General features: G+C 58.8%; 1 protein-coding gene across 6 annotated transcripts in view; it reads left to right on the top strand.

Annotated features, from left to right (window-relative positions):
• Positions 1-18845, top strand: part of Smurf1 (SMAD specific E3 ubiquitin protein ligase 1) — a 67918-nt gene extending 49073 nt beyond the window's left edge. For 4 of the 6 annotated variants that reach the window (XM_020160827.2, XM_074075546.1, XM_074075543.1 and 1 more), the window contains exons 2-18: positions 1043-1081; positions 1744-1852; positions 2726-2859; positions 2967-3032; positions 4013-4088; positions 5933-6174; positions 6748-6832; positions 7759-7905; positions 8959-9157; positions 10411-10514; positions 11347-11461; positions 12800-12978; positions 13611-13748; positions 14301-14421; positions 15141-15342; positions 16528-16612; positions 16785-18845. In XM_020160827.2, coding sequence (XP_020016416.1) covers positions 1043-1081; positions 1744-1852; positions 2726-2859; positions 2967-3032; positions 4013-4088; positions 5933-6174; positions 6748-6832; positions 7759-7905; positions 8959-9157; positions 10411-10514; positions 11347-11461; positions 12800-12978; positions 13611-13748; positions 14301-14421; positions 15141-15342; positions 16528-16612; positions 16785-16884 — 2141 coding nt within the window. In that variant the 3' untranslated portion in view covers positions 16885-18845. The remainder of the gene's footprint in view (positions 1-1042; positions 1082-1743; positions 1853-2725; positions 2860-2966; positions 3033-4012; positions 4089-5932; positions 6175-6747; positions 6833-7758; positions 7906-8958; positions 9158-10410; positions 10515-11346; positions 11462-12799; positions 12979-13610; positions 13749-14300; positions 14422-15140; positions 15343-16527; positions 16613-16784) is intronic. The other 2 variants (XM_074075545.1, XM_074075544.1) reach the window with 2 other exon arrangements.
• Positions 18846-21479: the final 2634 nt, after the last annotated feature.

Raw genomic sequence — 21479 nt, 5'->3', positions numbered from 1 at the left:
GAGGCCCTGGGAAGGCTGGCATCCCAACGTTCACAGCCACCTCCCTGTCCCCACCGCTCCTGCCCAGCTGAGACCCATCTCTACGGAGCACCTGTGGGGAGTGTCCAACAGCCAGCTGTCCCCACGCTGCTGAAGGGGAGAAGGCATGTGGGGGTGCCACAGGGGACCCCGACAGCCACCTGAGCAGAAGCCGCGAGGGTCACCTAGCCCACGATGCACGCGTCAGAACGGCCACATTTCCAACCACATGAGGGCCGGGGCTCGGGGTAAAGAGGCGCTGTGCAGGACTCCTTCTGGGGGTGGCGCAAGTTCTCAAATCGGTTTTGGGGTGCCCTCGTAACCCACGAGCACACATTAAATTCTGCGCCCCAAAGGAGTGACTAGCGTGACAGGAAGCGCATCTCAATAACGCTGGCAGGTAAAACCACGCACAGCCGCAGTTGCGCATCGGGACGCGCCTCGCGCTCTCAGCAAGGCGTGGTGAAGCTGCACCGAGGCTCCTTGGCCGGCTTTCCTATGGGGCTGTGGTGACAGCAGTTCTTTTCTTTTGTGTTCTGATTCAGCGCGGGCCTGAAACCGAGATTCTTTCTCCCTACCTCTGCTCCCGGAGTAGCTGGGATTGCAGGTATGAGCCACTGTGCCCGGCCTGTGCTAGAGTCCCATGTAATTTTCATTCGTTTTCAGCACGCGCTCACAGTAGTCCCGTGTTTGCTGCTCCCCTCCTTGCTTTCTTCTGACATTTCCGGAGTTCTGTCATGGGCTGGGCCTGTCGCTGGTGGCAGCGTGTGCTTAGCGCGTGCAAGGCCTTGCGCTGCCCCGTGCACACGCGCACACGTTGCTCCCTGCGGGAACGTCCTGCTAACGGTGGGGAGGGCGCGTGCTTCTGCAGTCTTCACTTGACGTGCGGTCTGTGGACCCTGTGGAGCGGGACAGCGACCGCTCGCGCACCGCGTGCGGGCCGGGAGTTTAAGCCAGTCCGTCCCCGCTGGGAAAGGCGCCTTCCTTCGGGTCCTAACCGCGCTCCCCCTCTGCTTGTTTCCAGTGCTGTGCGCCAAGAACCTTGCCAAGAAGGACTTCTTCAGTAAGTACCGCACCGGGGTTGGACAAACTCACTTCCTCCTGACCCAAACCGCCTCCCCTCCCACCGCCCACGCGCCCCTCCCGCCGCAGGGCACCGCAGGCCACCGCAGGACACCGCTTTGTGCTGCCCGGCTGGCGTGGCCTTTTGTCCTCCATGGCTGCATCAGCTACAATTGTCAGTCCACGCTGGCCAGCAAAGTCACACGCTCAGAGCCTCACAGTGACAGGAACAGCCAATAGAGGCTCCTTTTCTACAGGAAGCCTCCCTCCCTCCCGTGCTCACAATTTGACCTGGCCCAGCCGTCCCCAGTGTCACATGTCACCTGCGTGATCCCATCAGCTGTCTGATTGGTGCTTAGTGCTTAGGGACTTACGGCTCGGGAATCCTCGCAGTCTGTGTTAGGTGGACAGTGGTGAGGACACGGTTACTTTTTAGAGTCCAAATGAATTCAGGACAAATGGCTTTTGCTGCATTTGATGAGCCCTGCCAGTGACTGTCCAGGGATGGGGACTTGGCCTTCTCGTCCTCTTCTAGCCTCTAGACACCTAAGAGCGGGCTCCCGGGACACTTCCGGGAGCTAAGTAGTCGGGACTCACTGGCTGTAAGTCGAAGTGAGCGGCCCACGCCACAGGGTCTCACCAGGGGGCTGTCCTCTCCTCCAGGACTCCCTGACCCCTTTGCTAAGGTCGTCGTGGACGGCTCTGGGCAGTGCCACTCAACCGACACTGTGAAAAACACTTTGGACCCCAAGTGGAACCAGCATTACGATCTGTGAGTTGCTTGTCCTGTGAGCCACATGGGAGGGGCAGGGAGCGTTTAAGAAAGGAGAAGGCATAGACTGCTGACTTCCAAAGGTGGACAGCCAACCGAGCATGGTGGGGCACACCTGTAGACCCAGCTACTCCTGCAGAAGCGGGAGGATCAAAAGTTCAAGGCCAGCCTGGGTAACTTAGCTAGCCCCTGTCTCAAAGTAAAATAGAATTTAAAGAGGGCTGTGGATGCAGCTCAGCGGTAGAGGACTTGTCTACAAGGCCCTGGGTTCAATCCCCAGCTGTGGGGGGTGGTGTGTGGCAAGACAAAGTTGGGGTGACCTAGTCTCACAGACCATGTACTGGAAAACGCTTGTGCCTGACGTCCCATGGCGTTTTTCCGTTAGTGTTAGTGTGTCACATTGTCCAGCCTGGACGCATGATCTTAGCTCTGTTGATTTTTTTTTTTTTTTTTTAATGTCCCTGCTAAGAAATTTTCAAAGTGACACTGAATAATTATTTTTAAATTTGTACAGATTGTACGATGTGTGGTTTGGGTTTTAGTAACTGTCACATTGTGAGATTTTGTTTCAGTTACACTGAGGGTCCAGGAACAGCGTGGAGGGTGCTGTCATTTCTTGTGCTGCAAGTCCCTTCTGTGGCTGGCTGGCACTGCGTTGGTGGCTCTGTGGATTTAGAAACCCATGCTGTTTGTTAAGTGAACTCGGGCGCTTGAATGTCACTGTCACAGGAAGTCTTAGAATGCAGCAGACCTCTGTTACACGTGGCCATCCTACTCCCTGGGACAGAGCCCAGGGATAGACAGGGCTCTCCAGTCACTGAGGGACATTTCAGTGACACGATCCTCATTCACACGTCTGCGTGTTCCTTCCAGATACGTCGGGAAGACGGACTCCATCACCATCAGCGTGTGGAACCACAAGAAGATCCATAAGAAGCAGGGGGCCGGCTTCCTGGGCTGCGTGCGGCTGCTGTCCAATGCCATCAGCCGGCTCAAGGACACGGGCTGTAAGCACCTGACGGCCCCTTAGTGCCACCGCAGGACTGGGGGCGTCTCTAAGAGTCCTGCCTCCTCCCCGGTTCCCTCGGCTCAGTTGTCGTTTGTCTGTTTGCAGACCAGCGTCTGGATCTGTGCAAACTCACCCCGTCAGACACTGATGCAGTCCGAGGCCAGATCGTGGGTGAGGGCGGCTCGTCTGTGTGTCTGTCTGTCTGTGCATGTGAGGAAGCTGTGCCCCTCACCACTGAGGGACAGACCCCACACGGCTGGGGTCCTCTGTGCTAGGCGTTTCCGTGTGTGGGTGCTGTTACTCTGTCTAGTTCCCCTGGCCTGTCACTGAGGCTTGAATCAACGTGACTCCAGGACAGGCAGGTGCAGGCTTATGATCTTCAGTGTCACTGTCCTGTCCCAGGTGGATGACAAGAATGGAGGCCACCTGTGCAGGAGCTGAGCTGAGCTCCTCTGGGAAGCCCCGTCTTGTGCGTAGAAGGCAGAGATGACGTGTGACACAGCCACATAAATGTGACTCAGAGTCACAGGCTTATATCACAAGTAAAAATGAAAACGTGTTGACCGGAGGCCCTCTGAGGGCAGTGACCTCTCTCCTAGCTAGCTCATGCTGTCGCCTACCCCAGTTTTGTCAGCATTTTAGGGTAACACAAATGTTGGCTGTCAGTGCATGGAACCAGTGTCACCTGGGCCCCACGGGGCCCGTCATCACCCCAGGCCTCGTTTAAACAGACTCGACCCAAGAGAACATGTTCTGAAAGTTCTCGCTGTGTTCCCTCGGTGGCTTCTTGTGGAGGGCTGTGCCAGCTTTGAGCAGCGTCTGGGTTGTTCGCTGTGAACAACCCAGGGCATTGACCATGCTCTGTGTCCTTATTAAACCTGTCACATTCTTAAGGCCTCAGGTGACTTGAAGGGACTGAGTGCTGCATTCTGTTGTCATGGGGACTGTGAGAAAGTCCCTTCCCTACTGGCGCATGTGTTCAAAGAAGAGTCCAGGTGTGCGGTGTGCGTGGCCTGCCGTGAAAGGCATTCTAGGAGTGACCGTGTCTGCACGTCACTTGCCTTTTTTGTGACATGGCCACCACGGCTCATGTACCGCCACTGTGTAGAGCAGCACTGGGTCTTAACGCCTGCCCTTCTTCTCTGTTTCAGTCAGTTTACAGACACGAGACAGAATAGGCACTGGTGGGTCAGTGGTGGACTGCCGGGGACTGTTGGAAAATGAAGGGTACGTATGACCCCAATGACTGGCTCAGCTCCCTGCGCCTCAGGTCCTTGCCTTATGGGAACATCACCTTCCCCTCTAATGTCACTGTGCTGGACGCTTGAGGTGTATTAATGGACTTCAGATAGACTGGGTCCAGTCTGCTTGTTTCTAAAGGAAGCCGTGACGACTGGGGTTGTGCCCCAAAGACTCAGGATCCAACTTAGGGAGGCGCCTAGCACTTTACCCAGGCGTGGTGGTACACACCTGTAATCCCGGCACTGAAAGATTGAGGCAGGAGGATCACGAGTTTCAGGCTAGCCTGAGGTACACGCGTAGTGAATCCGTATCTCAAAAAAAAAAAAAGTGCTGGGCGCCGGTGGTGGCTCACATCTGTGATGCTGGCTACTCAGGAGCTCACATTGGGAGGATCACAGTTCGAAACCATGCTGGGCAGAAAGTTTTTGAGACCCCCCATCTCAGTCAGTAGCTGGTTGTGGTGGCACATGTTTTCCTCCCACCTTTGGCAGGAAGTGTAAAATAGGATTACAGCTCAAGCCAGCCTGAGCAAAAAGACCCTATCTCCAAAATAGCCAGAAAGAAATGGGCTGGAGGCGCAGCTCGGGTGGTAGAGCGTCTGTCTAGAATACAAAGTCTTGAGTTCAAACCCCAGTACCACCAAAAAAAAAAAACCAGTTTGAGCATCAATAAGATTTACATCCGCAATGAATTAAAACACGTCAAATGTAATGAAAGTGCACGATCACACTCACCCCGCAGGGGACCTGCTCCGAGGTCACCCTCACAGTGTGCATCCCCCTCAATGAGCAGGCCTGGGCGGCAGTCTAGAGAGCCAGCCTGACGTTAGCGTGGCTCTTGCAAGTGCAGGGAACGCAGTAGAAGCACCCAGAAGGTCCTTCCGCAGGGCCACCACACGGAGGAGGAGAGGGGGACCCACCCGTGAGTTGGAAGAGACCTGGGGTGCAGCTGCTCACAGCAGCCTGTGGTGACAGTTTGAGGATCGAAAGCTGGGATTTGGCGCAGTTTTAGAATATTTTTTTGTCGTGCTAATGGAGAAAGTCCTTATCTTCTAGAGGGCTGTGCTCAGATATCCAGCATGACGGAATGTCGGGATTGGTTTCAAAATAACGCAGTGGAGAGAGGAAGCGAGAGCGTCAGTGATGGTCACTGTTGTGAGTGGCCGAGGGGTGGGGCTCATGGGGCTCAGTTTGCAGACCTATTTGAAAGATTTCAATCCAGGAGGTTTTAAAAAATTGTTTTGGCTACTGCCGGGGTGAGGGGGGGGTCAAGATTCAGGTTTAAAAAGTACTTGGAGTCATGGTGGCACGTTGGATTTGATTTTAAATCAAGAAAAATGCAGTCTCATTTCACAAGCTCTCTCTGGGGTTTGAACCCGGGGCCTGACACTTGCTAGGCAAGCGCTCCACCACTTGAGCCACGACCCAGCCCTTTTTGGCTTTAGTTATTTTTCTGGATAGGGCCCTGAGCTTTTGCCTGGGGACAGTCTTGGACCACTTATCTCCTCAGTAGCTGGGACCACAGGCATGGCCACTGTGCCCAGCTTGTTTCTGAAGCGGGGTCTCGCTAACTTTGCCCAGGTTTATGCCGTGACAGAAAGGACCATGGAGGACCTTGCCACGGTCCTCCTAGTCCTGCCTTGAGTCGCTGGGTCATAGGAGGTGAGGTGGTTTTTCCCAGTGGCCTCGATGGCCTGATATGGCTTCCTTTGGCATCTGTGCCTCTCAAGTCCCTTTTTCTTTCATCGGGATGTGAAGGATCTGATAGAACTGAGCAGTTGAAGGAAAGTGGCACGTGACAGCATGTGTGGGTCTGATTGTCCCCTGCAGAACGGTGTATGAAGACTCGGGGCCCGGGAGGCCACTCAGCTGCCTCATGGAGGAGCCCGCCCCTTACACTGATGGCACTGGGGCGGCCGCGGGGGGCGGGAACTGCAGGTTTGTGGAATCCCCAAGTCAAGATCAAAGGCTTCAGACACAGCGGCTCCGGAACCCCGACGTGCGAGGGTCCCTGCAGACGCCCCAGAACCGCCCTCATGGCCACCAGTCGCCTGAGCTGCCCGAAGGCTACGGTGAGGCTGGGCCCTGCCCGCCCTGCGGTTTCAGCCCCTGTGCCACTGCCCTAGTGCCCGTGGCCATGGCAAGGGAGAACTGGGAAGGGGAGGGACAGTGGCTTTGGAGTGTCCTCAGCACAAGCCCCAGTGTCAGCATCTCCATGGGGTGGAATCTTGGTACAGTGACTCTGGAGAGGACCGAGGAGATGGACAGTTGTGTTGGAACCTGCAGTGGCCTGTGGTTCGTGGGGGAAAGGACAGGGGAGGACCGGGCGGGAAGAACAGAGCAGAATGGAAGTGAAGGTGCCTTTGTGCAGCAAAGTGCTCAGAGGTCACGGAGGGGAAGTCAAGTGTGTCACCTCAGGGTGGCTCTTGAGGGACAACACGAGAGAGAAATCCTACCCCATCCCTGAGGCAGGGTGGGCCTTGGTAGCCATGGCCCTGGAACCCTTTTCTCCACAATTGTAGAGTGGTGACAGACAGTAGGCCTGCCTAGCAACGAGAGAGACAGAGAGTGCTGAGGAAAAGTCTAGACACTGTGAGGCATCGGAGTCGCCTTTATCTAATCGCATTTCCTAATTGCTTGTGCAGAACAAAGAACGACCGTTCAGGGCCAGGTTTACTTTTTGCACACACAGACTGGCGTTAGCACATGGCACGACCCCAGGATTCCCAGGTACGCATGACGCGCTCGCTGGTGTGGGTGTGGGCGCTGCACCCCCAGGAGCACGGCTGTTCACGACCCTGGTGACTTCGGGAAGAAACAGGCTGTTCCCCTTTCTCTTCTCTGCTTATTGTCCCCCTTGCCTCAGTCCCTTGGGGACCAGTCCTGGGGGGAATGCGGCTTTTCTATACGAGTCCCTTCTACAAGGCCCCATCTGAGTGCAGGTCAGAGACCCCCCACCTGCCTCATCAGTCAGTCCCTTGCTTTCTTCCTTTCTCTTCTTCGAGTGGCGTTACTGTACAGTAAGGCGTTTGTGACGCCTGTTCCCTTTTGTCCAGAATCTCTCACCCGACAACAAGCTTCTGTCTGACCTTCCAGGTCCCTGTGCCAAGTCCCTGTTCACCCGCAATAAGTAGTGACAGAAGTGTCCTCGTCAGTGGTGCTCTGCTCCCATCTCACTGCAGCTCACAGGAGTCATTAGTTGAGGGTCACAGTGACAACACTCGCTTAACAAAAGCCACTTGAAAGTGGGGACCTTGTCCTGGTGCCAGCTTTCCCTTCAGCCTGCCAACCTGGGGCCCTCTCTGTGCGACCTTTAACGTTCAATCTGACCTGTGAGTCCAGGTCGCTTCCCTCTGAGTCCATGGCATTCAGACACTTGTTCTGGTCTGGGCCTCTTGTGTGTGACGTGTTCCTGGGCACACCGTGTTCGGAACTGAGGTTACAAGGCCGGGAAGGTGCACTGTTCACCAGTGTTGCTGCCACTCTTGGCAGAGGCCTGGACCCAGAGGGGTGGCGTGAGTGGCATCATGGCTGTCTCAGCATGCTGGGGACACAGACACCTTGACAGAGAACCCCAGTGGCCCCTGACTCTGGGACTTGGTCTTATTCCTTGGTTCTCAGGTGGGTAAACTTCTGTGTCTTCTGTCTTTTGGTAGAGACCTCAACAGTGTGAACTGTGACGAACTTGGGCCACTGCCACCAGGCTGGGAAGTCAGAAGTACAGTTTCTGGGAGAATCTATTTTGTAGATCACAACAACCGGACAACCCAGTTTACAGACCCAAGGCTGCATCACATCATGAAGTAAGCCTTGAAAACTTCTGCTCTGGTCCTTCCGAGTCGACGCTCCTGCTACTCACGGGTTTCTTGATTTAGATACTGTGGTGGTGTTGGATGGTTGCATATTTTAAACTCTAGCTGGTGCCAGGCATAGCAGCTTATGCCTATAATCCCACCTACTTGGACGTCAGGAGTACTGAAGTTCAAAGTCAGTCCTGGCAAAAAGTTAGTGAGACCCCCATCTCAAATCAGTAAGCTGGGTGTGGAGGCACCTGCCTGTCACACCAGCTGTGGGAGGTTTGCAGTCCAGGCTAGGCCTGGGAAAAACGCAAGACCCTCTTCAAAATGACTAAAGCAAAAACACTGGGAGAGAGGCTCAGGTGGTACAGCGCTGCCTAGTGGGAGTGAGGCCCTGAGTTCAAACCCCAGTACTGCCAAAAAAAAAAAAAACCCAACAACAAAAGGTGCACATTACCGGGGCTGTAAGTGGTTGGTGCTTTTTCCTGTGTGCAGCCCAAGTAAAAGTCCCAGGGTGACCGGAGCCAGCAGCTTCACCAAAGGCTCTGCACGCTGGCTGCAGGCATGGCCGGCACGGCAAGGCGCCTCGGGCCTGTGGCACCGACTGCTGCCCACCATTCCTGAGTGCCTGGGAGCTGGGGACGGCCTTGGGTCCCCTGTTCACGGTTCTAGTTCATTGTAGCCTTGGGACATAATGTCCCTCTCAGCTCTCCGTGTGGCACTTGCCACTTTTGACACTGTTCTGGGCCTGGTCCTGCATCTTACTGACGTGGTGGCTGGGTTTCCCTTGAGCTCTTGGCCGTCTGTCCTGCGTCACATCAGTCTCTTAAAAACGTTTCTTGCCAGCTCCTGCTGCTCCCACTGCCACCGTGCAGCCAAGTGTGCTGGCCAGGCTCGGGTGGGTGTGGGGCTGTGACAGGTGATGGCCATTTCTACCTGTGGGTCTCCCTCACTGCACCTGGGGGGATGGGGGCTGTCGGTGGTGCATTCGGGTCACTTACGTCACCGGGAGGGGCCTCCATCTGCACTGGGCGCCACGGGCGGTCCTTTCTTCTTAAGCCACCAGTGCCAACTCAAGGAGCCCAGCCAGCCACTGCCACTACCCAGCGAAGGCTCCGTGGAGGACGAGGAGCTGCCAGCGCAGAGGTACGAGCGCGACCTGGTCCAGAAGCTGAAGGTCCTCAGACACGAGCTGTCCCTTCAGCAGCCCCAGGCGGGGCACTGCCGCATTGAAGTTTCCCGAGAAGAGATATTTGAGGTATGTTGACATCGGGCTGGATGCTGACCTTCCTCCCAGGCAAGCCTAGTAGCCACATGGCCTCCTTGTCCCCAGGACCAGGAAGGGCTCCATCCCTCCCACCACTCCTCCACACAATGGGGGCCCTTGGGCAGACAGGGCCTTCTTTTTCCAGAAAGATGAGCAGGAGGTAAAATGTCAGCTGTGTCTGGCCACGTCCCTCCCTCTCGTGTGGAGGTACTGGCAGGTGCGACCAACTGAGACCATTCCAGAAATATACATGGGCAGCAGGAGGCCCAGTGGCTCATATCTGTAATCCCAGCTTCTCGGGATGTGGAGAGTGGGAGGGAGGATGGTGTTCAAGGCAAGCCCCAGGCAAAAAGCAGGTTGGGTAGAGTGGGTTACACCTATAATCTCAGCTAGGTGGGAGGCAGAGGTAGAAGGGTTGTGGTTCTAGGCTGGCTCCAGGCTGAATCAGGAGACCCTATCTGAAGAATAAAGCAAGAAGAGGCTGGCAGAGTGGCTCAAGTGGTAGAGCCTCTGCCTAGCAAGTGGGAGGCCCTGAGTTCAAACCCCAGTGCTACGAGAGAGAGAGAGAGAGAGAGAGAGAGAGAGAGAGAGAGAGAGAGAAGAGCATGAGGGTAATGCAGCAGTGGTGAGGCCCTGGGTTCACCCCAAACATCTCAAAGAAAGAAGAAAAAGAAAGAAAGTGACCATGATTATTTTGTCTGGTCTATGGCAGCTGAGGGAGGCCTGGCTGCAGACCCTTGCCTCAGCCGTGCTGCTCAAGTGTCTGCTTGGCCCCTCCACAGCCATCATGGTGGCTCTGACAGGAGCTGCTACCTTCAGTAGGTGCCCTACTGAAAAAGACCCCAGACGCACCCCAGGCGGCCACTTCCACAGGGAGTAGTGGCCGAGGGAATGTCACCAGCACCTGAGCCCTTGTGTCTTTTTTGCTTTTGATGCCGTGGGAAATTGTGTGCTTTTTCACGCTAGCTACAGACACAGGCTGTGACAAGGACTTTGCTTTGGTTAAAATGAGTAAGTTGTGTATAGGGTGCGGTGAAGTCCACCTACCTAGGGATGGTCAGCTCCCACAGGACATTTGTCCCACATTTCCTGGCTCGTGGTGTGCTCACTGTCGTCCTAGAGGACAAGCTGTGGGAAGAGGGGACAGTACTAGATGTCAGGTCGGCACGAGGTGGCCGCGGTGTTTCAGCACTCTCGGTGGCCACATTGGGACTCTGCTCTCTGTGGCTGTCCCCGCCCTGCAGGAGTCATACCGTCAGATCATGAAGATGCGGCCGAAGGACCTGAGGAAGCGGCTGATGGTGAAATTCCGTGGGGAGGAAGGCCTGGACTACGGCGGTGTGGCGCGGTGAGTGGCCAGTGTCCTAAGTGCTGCTGCCTGTGTCCCCGTGGCAGTTGGGGCACCACACCCGCCAGCTGGCTTCCCACCACGTCGAGCACACATGTTCATTTGCTTCTCGTAGCCACAACTTTTTTTTTCGGAGGTACTGGGGCTTGAACTCAGGGCCTTGCACTTGCTAGGCAGGCGCTCTACCACGCGAGTCATTCTTTGTATCGGGCCTCATGTTTTTGCCCAGGTCAGCCTGAGCTGCCGTCTCCTTGTCACACCTCACTTTAGCAGGGATTACAGGTCCCCACCACGCCCAGGAGTTTTCAGTATGATTTTATATTTCAAACGTGAAGTAATTCAAAAAAATGTAACCGCTTTAAAAACTTTTAAAAATGTCAAGCCTAAGATTTAAACTAGTTTTAAGTTAAAAAGTGACAAACGTTTATGGTTTTAAAAAATAATTCAGTAGACAATTACAGAAGACAGTGTCTGCTTCCCCAGACTTTGAGCTGTCCTCACCTGCTGGGAAACCTTTTACTGCAGCGCGTTGGAGGCAGGGACAGCCCCGGATGCCAGCCCTCATGCGGTTGCCACTGGCGCACTTGGAGCAAATGTCACAGCCCCTGTCCTCACCCAAGGGTCTGGCCTTTGCCACGGGTGGGAGGCACCTGGGCTGTGAGGAAAGTCGCGGCCTTTCCCAGTGATGCTGACTGGTGACGCAGTTTGTCTCAGTGGCAGCCCTGCTGCTGCTGAGGCGAGGCACGCAGCTGGCCAGGCAGTGCACGTCGCACGCTCTTGGTGACATCCTTTCCGCGCGCCTGTGCGTGCGAGCCGTGTGTTGTCGTCCTAGGGAGTGGCTGTGCCTGCTGTGTCATGAGATGCTCAACCCGTATTACGGGCTCTTCCAGTACTCTACGGACAACATCTACACGCTGCAGATCAACCCCGACTCCGCCATCAACCCTGTAAGTCCCCGCGGGGCGGCTGGGAGGTCGCTTGGCTTTTCAGGTTGGTTCTCAGCGTAGACTTTCAGACTGTGGTCAGTGGCGCACTGGGACGTCGAGTGAGGCCACTGTCCCAAAGTTGGACCCCTTTAGCTTGTCGTGCTTGGGTGGTGGCATCCCGTGTCGAGGGAACCCCGCGAATCACCACTGCTCGCTCACCAGGGTGTCCTGCCACCTCGGGAGCTGTGGCTTGTTGGCCACGTTTGTTGGTGTGGCTCTGAGAGCTGGGTTAGCAGGCCGTCCCTGCAGCCAGAACTGGCCTCTTCAGCCTCAAATACCAACACTCAGTGCGCCTCGGCCGGAGCCCGCGGGCTGCATCCTGTCGGCCCAGTTCCAGTCAGGGCTCACGAGAGCCAAGCGTCCATAGCTGTCGCGCCAGTCATGTGGCCTTGTCGGTCGGTCAGTCGGTCAGTTTGTGGTGCAGGGGTTTCAAAGGCCAGGGCCTTGCACCTCTCCACTCCTTGATGCTTTTAGGTTATTTTTGTAGTACAATTTCTTTTTCTTGGGTGGGACTGGGATTTGAACTCAAGGGTTCACCCTTGCAAAGCAGGCGCTCTACCCCTTGAGTTGAGGTTGTTTTTTTGGATGGGGTCTCGCACTTTTTGCCCAGGCTGGCCACGAGCACAGTTCCCCTACCTCTGCCTCTCACACAGCTTGGATCACAGATGCCACACTGTCCCCACAGTGGAAGTAACATTTGATCAATTTTCTGAGATTTTAATCATAATTTGAATTCAAACCTCAACGTTGAAACGTGAGCTTCTCGAGGCGAAGGCAAAACAGCTCGGCTTTAGAATGGCTTCCGCTGGCAGACGTGCTGCCTCTGTGGCTCCCTGTGCCCCAGCTTTCTTCTTGCTCCTTCCTGTGGGTTGGGAGGTGACAAGGTGGCTTCCAGGCCCTGAACAGTACACAAGGCTCCCTGCTGTCACGTTGAAATTCAACTTTTGAAGGCGCGCGGGGCCACGTTTTCATGTCTCGCTGCGCCTCTGCATTGTGCAGCAACTTGAAGGAAGAGGCGTTGGACCAGGGCATAGAAAATGGCCTTGCCGGGCTTGGTGGCTCACACCTCTAGTCCCGGACTCAGGAGGCTGAGGCAGGAGGATTGCAAAGGTGAAGCCCCCTGGGCTACATGGTGAGACCCTGTGTCAAAACAAACAAACCAAACCAAGCGTCGCCCGCTGCTCTGTGCAGAGACGCGCTCTGAACTTCAGCTACGCAGTGGCCACGAGCTGCCTGCGAGCCGCTGCCCAGGGCTGCGCGGGTGTCCTGACGAAGCTGTGTCCTCTGCCGCCCCTGCAGGACCACCTGTCTTACTTCCACTTCGTGGGCCGGGTCATGGGCCTGGCCGTGTTCCACGGCCACTACGTCAACGGCGGCTTCACGGTCCCCTTCTACAAGCAGCTCCTGGGGAAGCCCATCCAGCTGTCTGACCTGGAGTCGGTGGACCCAGAGCTGCACAAGAGCCTGGTGTGGATCTTGTGAGTGCCACAGGAGGCGCGGGGACACCGTCCCAGCTTCAATGGCACTTCCCCGCGGTGCGCGGTCCCTGGCCCCGTGTGCATGTGGCACACCCCGTGGTGTCACTAACAAAAGTTCCCAAGCACGATTAACACCCAGCCTGCTTTGCTTAGACTCTTGTGCGCTCTGCGAGTGGTGAGCCTGGGGACAAGATGGGCGGTGGGGGCAGGTCTGGCAGGACAGGGCAGGAAGTCCCCCTCGTCCTGTGCCAGGCCCGGCTGAGGTGGAGCGCCTGCTTTGCAAGAGCAAAGCTCTGAGTTCAAGCCCCAGTCCGGCTGGAAAGAAAAAAAGGCAGGTTTGACATTCCCGCGCCTTTTTGTTGGGATGGCCGTCTTTGAGGAGGCCACCTGGAGAGAAGTGTGGTCTTCCCGGGTTAGTTCCCTTTGACTCAGACACCTTGTCACCGTCCTCCCTGCTTCCCCCAGACTTGGCTCGCCACGCAACCGTTAGGGTAACACAGCCACCCTCCTTCCATGAGGGAGAAAGCCAGGGCTCAGGGACCTGGGACGAGCCCCCGAGCCTGGGCTCGCTCCCGTGTTCCCCCTTGTCACACGCTGGCCTGGCCTCACTGTGCCCGTCTACCCACCGACAGGGAGAATGACATCACGCCAGTGCTGGACCACACGTTCTGCGTGGAGCACAACGCTTTCGGGCGGATACTTCAGCACGAGCTGAAACCCAATGGCAGAAACGTGCAGGTCACCGAGGAGAACAAGAAGGAGTACGTCCGGTAATGCCTGGGGCCCGCCTGGGGCACCGGGGACTGGGGGAGCGGCCAGCTTCCCTGAGAGAGGCTCACTGGCCCTGCCGGCACTCGGGATGAGGCACCTTAGTTAGCAGAGGACTTTGAGAAGCCACCAGGCTCAGAAACCCCGTGGGAGTCCACTCAGAGGCTCCTAATGCCACCAGGGCTGGCCTGACAGGAGGCCAGGCTGGGAGGGACATCCAGGTGACCCCCAGCTCTCGGGGACAGTGGTGACTTGAGGGTTCTGTGCCACTGTCTCCAGGGAGCCCACAGCAGTGTCCGTTTCTGCGCTTGGTGGAGATGCAGAGCGTTTGCCAAGGCCCAGGCTGTCACGCAGTCCCTGTGCCACCCCGTCTTTTGTCCCAAGCACGCTTTTAAAGGTGGTGGTTGCTGTCACAGTCCAGGTTCAGGCCTCCTCAGTGTTGGGGAAACAGAGTGAACCAGGCAGCTCACGTGGACTGGACCCGCAGCGGGTTTGCCGCCACTGCAGGAGAAGGGCGTTCATGGGCGCCACGGCGCGGGTCTCCTCCCTCCCAGGTTGTACGTCAACTGGAGGTTCATGAGAGGCATCGAGGCTCAGTTCCTCGCCCTGCAGAAGGGCTTCAACGAGCTCATTCCACAGCATCTCCTGAAGCCCTTCGACCAGAAGGAACTGGAGGTAGGCACTTGGTGCAACAGCAGCCTGGGGTGTGAGTGAGGCTGCAGTCTTTCTCTGCAGCTGCCCAGAAGTGTGATAGGGCCTGAGATCAACAGTCAGGGCCAGGCAAGGAGTGCTGTCTCAGTTTGTCACGTGGCCCCGTCACGGGGAAAGGTTCAGGTGCTGGTGCCCTATTAGGACCTCTGGCGTGGAGGTTCCGCAGCCTTTACCTGTGTGGTCAGTCACCTCTGACCGAGGGAACGTCCTCGTTGGGTGCCAACCCCCCAAGTGTCAAGTTTTGTGCTGCTTGTGCTGGCCGTTACAGATTGAAAACAGTGCTACTGTCCTCATGGCCACAGGCACAGTGAATCATTCGTCCTTGTCCAGCCCTGCCCGAGGGTAGGGCAGATTCTCGATCCTTCTTCCACCCGTGAGCCACCGAGAGCAGTGGGCAGGGTGCCTCGGGGTGGGACACGCAGCAGGGAGCAGGCTCAAGCCCTCTTCTCCAGACTGCGCCCTCCATAGACACCCGGTGTCCTGGCGGGACGCTGTGGTGGGCCTCGTCTGGAGGGCAGCTCGGGTCACTCTTGCTAACTTGGTCTGGGCGTTCGTTCACTCTTGAGTGACACAGAGTGAAGCCCCAGGTGCGGCCGAGGTGCTGATGCAGTGGCAGAGCCCGTCGTGTCAGCTGGGGTGGCGCTGGGGTGGCGCTGGGCGTGATGCATCCCTGCCCTCTGCAGCTGATCGTCGGGGGCCTGGACAAGATCGACCTGAACGACTGGAAATCCAACACGCGGCTGAAGCACTGCATGGCCGACAGCAACATAGTCCGCTGGTTCTGGCAGGCGGTGGAGACCTTCGACGAGGAGCGGAGGGCCAGGCTGCTGCAGTTCGTGACTGGATCCACGCGTGTCCCCCTCCAAGGCTTCAAGGCCCTGCAAGGTGACTGACGTGGACGCGGGGCCATTCCTCAAGGGTCCGCCTGGTGTGTTCTGCACCGGGCTGTGGGAGGAACACCTGGAAGGGGCCTGGGGTGTCCTGAAATGCGATGTGCCCGGTGTTCTTGTCACAAGTGCTCAGCGCTGCAGGTGCACACAGGCTGGCAGAGGGTCCCTGTGGCACAGAGCCACGGAGCCACTCTGGGCGCTGCAGGGCTGCTTTCAAAAAGCCAAGAGCTCTGGAGCAGCAGGGGCCACTGTGGTGGCTGGTGGGCCCCTCCTGTGCCCAGGGCCCCAGGTGGACAGCTGTGGGGAGCCCCTCACCAGCCACCAAGCATACCAAGGGAAGGGGGTGTCAAACTCGTGCTAAGCCACTGAGGCCACTGAATGGGGAAAGGAGCTCCATGGGACGGGTCCACACCTGCCCGTGGATAGGTGGCCTGGTGTCATCTGTCACACTGGCTCAGAAGGGTCGGGACCAGCGACTGGTAGAGGAGGGTGGACTTAGTGAACGCATTGAAATGGCAGTAACTGAACTTGGGTTAGGTAACCGATCGGCATTCAGATGTCTGTTCAGAGCCTGAGGGAAGGGCGGGCCATCTGTGTCACTGGGTCCCCCCGGCAGTGACGTGTGCCGTGGACCTGCTGCAGGCTCTGTGGGAGGACCGGGGCCCCTGCGAGGGCCATGCTGCTCTTGGTAATTCACAAAGCTGGCTCTGTTGTCCCTGGATGCCTAGAGCGCGGCTGAGCAGTGCACGGTGCACAGGGGGACAAATCGAGACCACAGTGTGCTCCCCCACCAGTGGCCTTAGGGACCTGCTTCTGCCATTGTCCCTTCCGGCCCAGCACTGCTGCTCCAGGCACTGCCAGCCTTTGCCCCGCTGAGTAAGCGCACAACGCCCGGCGCCTCTGCAGCCTCAGCAGCCCTGGCACACGGGTGGCCCAGCAGGTGGCACGTCCTGCCCTCACTTCCAGCACCCTCAGACCCCCACAGGCGCCAGCTCGCGGCCAGCCTCTGCTGCCCTGGCTTTTGCCACATGGTGGCCACCACCCACATCTGAAGCTGGGCAGAGGCCACGGTGCCCTGCGCCCTCCGTGAGCATCCGGCTGGACTGGGCGCCAGGCTGACGCGCGGGGCGGGCGCTGTGCGACCCCGTGGGGTGCGGTGACTAGAATGTTGTCTTGTAAGGCTCTACAGGCGCCGCAGGGCCCCGGCTCTTCACCATCCACCTGATCGACGCCAACCCTGACAGCCTCCCCAAGGCCCACACCTGGTAAGCGGGTCCGGGCGCCCAGGGGCCCTGCTGAGGGGGGCAGCGCCGGGGTGGATGGGACGAGGCCGGGGGCTGGGGGCCCCGGTTTTGCGGTGTGTTGACTGAAACACCGTTCTAGAGACAGTGGGGGTTACAGGCCGTCCCCGCGCTGACTCTGTGCCTCTGTCCTCAGCTTCAACCGCATCGACATCCCGCCTTACGAGTCCTACGAGAAGCTGTACGAGAAGCTGCTGACGGCGGTGGAGGAGACGTGCGGGTTCGCGGTGGAGTGAAGGCGCCGGCCGGCAGCGTCGCGTCACCACCAGGCCAGGGGCGGCGGCCTTGTTGCGCTCCCACAGCGGGCCGAGCCCGCGTTCCGGGTAACCGAGGACAGGTCGCCTCCCTCGCTGGGGAGCGGGGGACTTGGTGGCTCCCACCCTGCGGCCCTCCTGACTCCGGTTCTGCACCCATCCACGTCCATCCGCTCCGCAGGCGACCCGCGGCCGAAGGGGCCGCGCCCTCGCCACACCTCGCGGCCCCTTTCCCGTTCAGCTCGGATTCCAAATTTCACGTCCTCGCTCCCCGGCTGGAAAGCCACTGTGGAGCCCCGCGGTGGCAGGGGCCCGTGTCGCAGTGCGTCCGGGAGGCACTTTGCACAGTGGGAAGCCATCTTTCCTCCAGGAGTCCCTTGCCACGCTCTGTCCAGCTGAGGCTCTTCCTGGTCCAAGACCAGGTGACAGTGACCAGTGACCTGCCTCGGGCCCACCGCGGGTGCAGTCTCGACTGTGTCTCCTGAGATGCAGTGGTCACTGAGAGCCAGGCTCGCCACACAGCTGCTGCCACAGCAGGGAGGGGACAGTGGCCTTGCTGGAGCTGGCAGTGAGCGTCAGGCTGATGGCAGGGCCCTTTCCCCAGACGCAACGCCACCATGCCACCACCTCCCGCGTGTGACACTGCGAGTCAGGCCAAAGCCAGCGTCAGCTCAGTGTCTAGCTCCGTTCCCAGTTTGCACAAAAGTTTTACACAGCTAACCTTCCTGGAGAGACGGTGACAAGTTTTCTGGATGGCTCGGGTTTTGTGTGGTTTGGGGGTGGGGACAGGAACAGGGTGATCCATTAGCGAGACATTTCACCAATGACATACGCGCTTGGCTTGGGCCCCAGCCGGGCCAGCATGGAGGCGGACAGCCTTGGGGACAGCTTACCTGTCACCTGGGCTAGTGCGTGTGGAGGACAACGACTGGCCCTCCACGTCTGCACGCGGTTTGTGGAGTGCAGACCCTCCCCAAGAGACCGGCCCAGCTTGGTGGCCACTGGCCCACAGGGCACAAGGTCTTTGCCACACTCGGCCTGCTGAGGTGTGGGACAGAAGGGCTGCCAGGTGCCACAGTGGAGTCTGATCACTCAGGCCCAGGCCGGCTGTGGCCTTATCCGCCTTCTGCTTCCCCAGGAGGGCTCACGCTCACCAGGACACCGCCGAGGGCGCTCCATCCAGACCCCGGCCGCCCAGGAGCCGTGTGGCCTTCCCCAGTGACAACCCCAGGCCAGCGAGCCCGACGCAGAGCGAAGGCGCCAGCACTGCCCGATGGGAGCCGGGCTCCCGTGCTCTGGGACGTGCGGCAGGATGCGTGTGACATCTGGAGTGAGCCGCGTCGGGTTAACATCCGGGATCAGGCCATCTGTCCACACTTCCTGGCCCTGTCCGTCCCTCCGTCCCGCCCACCCGCCCAGATGCTTCAGGGGCAACGCCAGGCTCGGCCCCGCCAGCAGCCGACACTCAGGGATGCGGCACGTCACCGCTCCGCGGTGCTTGGGGTAGAAGAGCGAGGCGGCCACCTGGGGTGACGTGGCCACGCCGCAGTCCACATGCGGGCGGGTGGCCTCCTGCAGAGCGCCCTGACCACTGCGGCCAGGGTGCCACAGGGCGGCCTTCCCCACACATAGCGTGGACTCAAAACGTGTTTATTTTTGTTTCTCAACCACTTTATAATGTATTTTTTAATTTATTTTGTAACGTCTTGTTTTTAAGTATTGCTGCTATTCTTGTTATTCTTCCCACTGTTTTTACCGCGGACTGACTGACTGACTTTGTGACAGATGGACACTACTGTTCTGTTTTCTGGTGGAATCAGAGGCATTGAAGGACACGCAGGGGCAGTTGCGCGGTCGCAGGGGCAGCTGGAGCGCTGACGTGCGGCCGGGTGGCCGGGTGGCCGGGGTCACGTTCCGTATGCAATAAACTCACTTGACAGCTCGCCTGGCCTTGTCCTTGTCAGTGGTCACAAGTTCCATGGAGGACACGGGGGCCGGAGGAGAAAGCAGGGGACACGCGTGCTGGGTGCAAAGTACTGAGCGGAGGCCACCACGGCCGCCCCGAGCCGTCAGGTGGACGGGCCCAGTCACTGCACAGGACACCGTGGGCCTGGGTCGGTGACACACACCTGCTGCCTGAGGAGCACATGTGGCTTCTCCTGCGTTGGCCTCAGTGCTGGGGTGGCCGGCGCTTGGGGCACTGGTTGGTGGCACCGGTTGGTGGCACGCCTCGTGTTCCCGTGAGCCCACACCTCCCTTGCCTCAGGTTCCGGGCGCCGAGTGTCCCTGGGGTCCCCTGTGCCCGAGCCTGACTGCCGTCGAATCTCAAACCGAGGAGTTCGCCACGGCGGCCGCTGCTGTGCCGCCCGCCCTGCGAGGGTTGACTTGTTTGGGTTTTTCTGGCTGAACTCAGCCTGGCACTTGCGCCGCGCCCCCAGCCCTTTTTGACTCCAGTTACCTTTCAGATAAGGTCGTGATTTATACCCAGGGTGGCCGCACGTCGTGATCCTCCTGCAGCTGGGATTACAGGACTGTACCACTACGCCCAGCTCATTTGCTGACAGACTCCTGCTAACTTTTTAGGGTTTTGGCCCATGGCTGTCCTTAAGCCTCGGTCCTCCAGATGTCTACCTCCAAGCAGCTGGGATTACAGGTGTGACCCTGCACACCTGGCCTCTTCCTTGCACTTTAGAGTCACACAAAGAGAGGGAACAGGGCCTGGTGCAGGGTGCACGCCTGTAATCCCAGCACTGGGAGGCAGAGGCAGGAAGATCGTGAGCTCCAGACAGACCAGGCTGAGTGGCGCCCATGTCGTCTCAAACACCTGCATACGTGAGAACCTCCTGGCTCTCAGGACACAGCGCGGCCACCATGTTCTGAGCGGGGTGAGCGTGGACGCCACCGCAGCAAGTGTCCAGTGAGGACAGAGGACGGCCCGTGGCGGGTCCACAGCCTGCCCTGCCCGGGAGCCACACAGGCTGCCGTCCTCCCCCGCCCTCCACGCAAGCACCGGGCCAGCCCGGCCACTTCCCCTTCCCGGCTTCCTCGCTGCCCCATGGCCAGGACATGGGCCACGATGGTGGCTCTGGGAGTCACACACCTCATGCTCTCAGCACAGCCTGCGCCACCTCCCCAGACACCATGTGTCCTGTGCTGGGCGCCCCCCTGAGCACCCTGGCGCCCTGCCGCTGCCCGAGGCACCCGTGCAGCCGCACTCCCGAGATGCCACGACAACCCTGCGCGGGCTCCCCGCCTCCCGGCCCCTCCGTCCACTCGCCCCGCACCAGTCAGAGCGGGGGTACAGGGCCGGGTGACCTGAGCCCCAGGACACCACTTTGTCCTCTGACAGCCTGTCCCTGTCCAGTCGGTAACGACAGCCCTACCTGCCCACCAAAGGCCGTGATGCTGGCTGGACGTCTCGCTGGCCAGGGGAAGGTGACACTGTTGAGACCAGGCCCAGCTCCTTCAGTCTCCTGTGGGAGATGGTGACAGTAAGGGCTGTCCTTGGGTGACAAAGCTAAGGCCAGAACAACACGTGAAAATGAAAAATGCCCGGAAGCCGTTAAGAACCATCTGGAAAGCTCCAGGGGGAGGGAGGGAGAGAGGAACAGAGAGAGAAGGCCGAGCTGGGGACGGGACTATTCGGTCACATCCCATGGCAGCCAGCAGGAGCCACCCGGGCTGCAGAGCGCTGGGCCACGCTGCAGGGACGGCGCAGGCCGAGCCTTGCTGGGCCTGGGTCACACTCAGGTGGCCCTGGGCTGGGCTCCAGTGGTGGCAGCAGCTGTGAGGCCGAGCTGACACTTAGGTTAAAACTCTTGAAAGGAGAAAGCCGGGCACGGGGCGAGGCCTGTTGTCCCAGCACCAGGAGACAGGAGACCGTCTTCTGCCCGGCACGGGGAGCTGCCATTCTCGAGGCAGCGCGCTTCCCCAGACAAGGGACAAGTGGCCGAGGAGGAAGAGAAGCATCTTCAGGTGGCTCCCACTTCCTTCAAGTCGCAGGGAAGCTTGGGCAGAGCTGGCGGTGCCCACGGGTGTCCTCTGACACCAGGCCCCAGACCAAGAGCACCTGTCGCCGGGCTGGGTCAGGGCCCCGATGGCAGTGCCAGGCGTCCTGATGTCCCCACGGGCCAAGCCCTCAGCCAAGGATGCTCAGGCAGAGCCCGGTGTGCGGGGTGCCCTCTCCCCACGCCCGCAGGCCCGTGGTCCTCCACCCCGTCTCCGTCAGGGTCACGTTACCGGGGGCCTCGGGGACCCTCCCCAAGCACCCACTGCCCGTGTTCTGCAAAACGAGGGCATTGCCCCGACACAGGCGCTGGATCCCACCTGCCGCGTCCATACGGCCCGGGTCCGAAGCAGGTGGGCCGTGTCCACTCTGTCACAGGAATGTGACTTCCGCCGCAGTATTAGGTCACACGGAGTTCAAGCCGGGATCCCGATCAGCGACCAGCTGGACGCGACGCGGGCCTTGCGCTGCGGCTCCTCGTTCTCCTTGTAGCGACTGAAGACGCAATCGTCGTTGTTCTGTGAAACAACCCGCATACACGGCCAGGTTCTTATCGGCCCAAGCGCCCGGG

This window comes from Castor canadensis, chromosome 6, assembly GCF_047511655.1.
Source record: "Castor canadensis chromosome 6, mCasCan1.hap1v2, whole genome shotgun sequence".
NCBI lineage: Eukaryota > Metazoa > Chordata > Mammalia > Rodentia > Castoridae > Castor > Castor canadensis.
The sequence above is the reverse complement of the archived record's forward strand: the minus strand, read 5'-3'. Positions and strand labels throughout refer to the sequence as shown.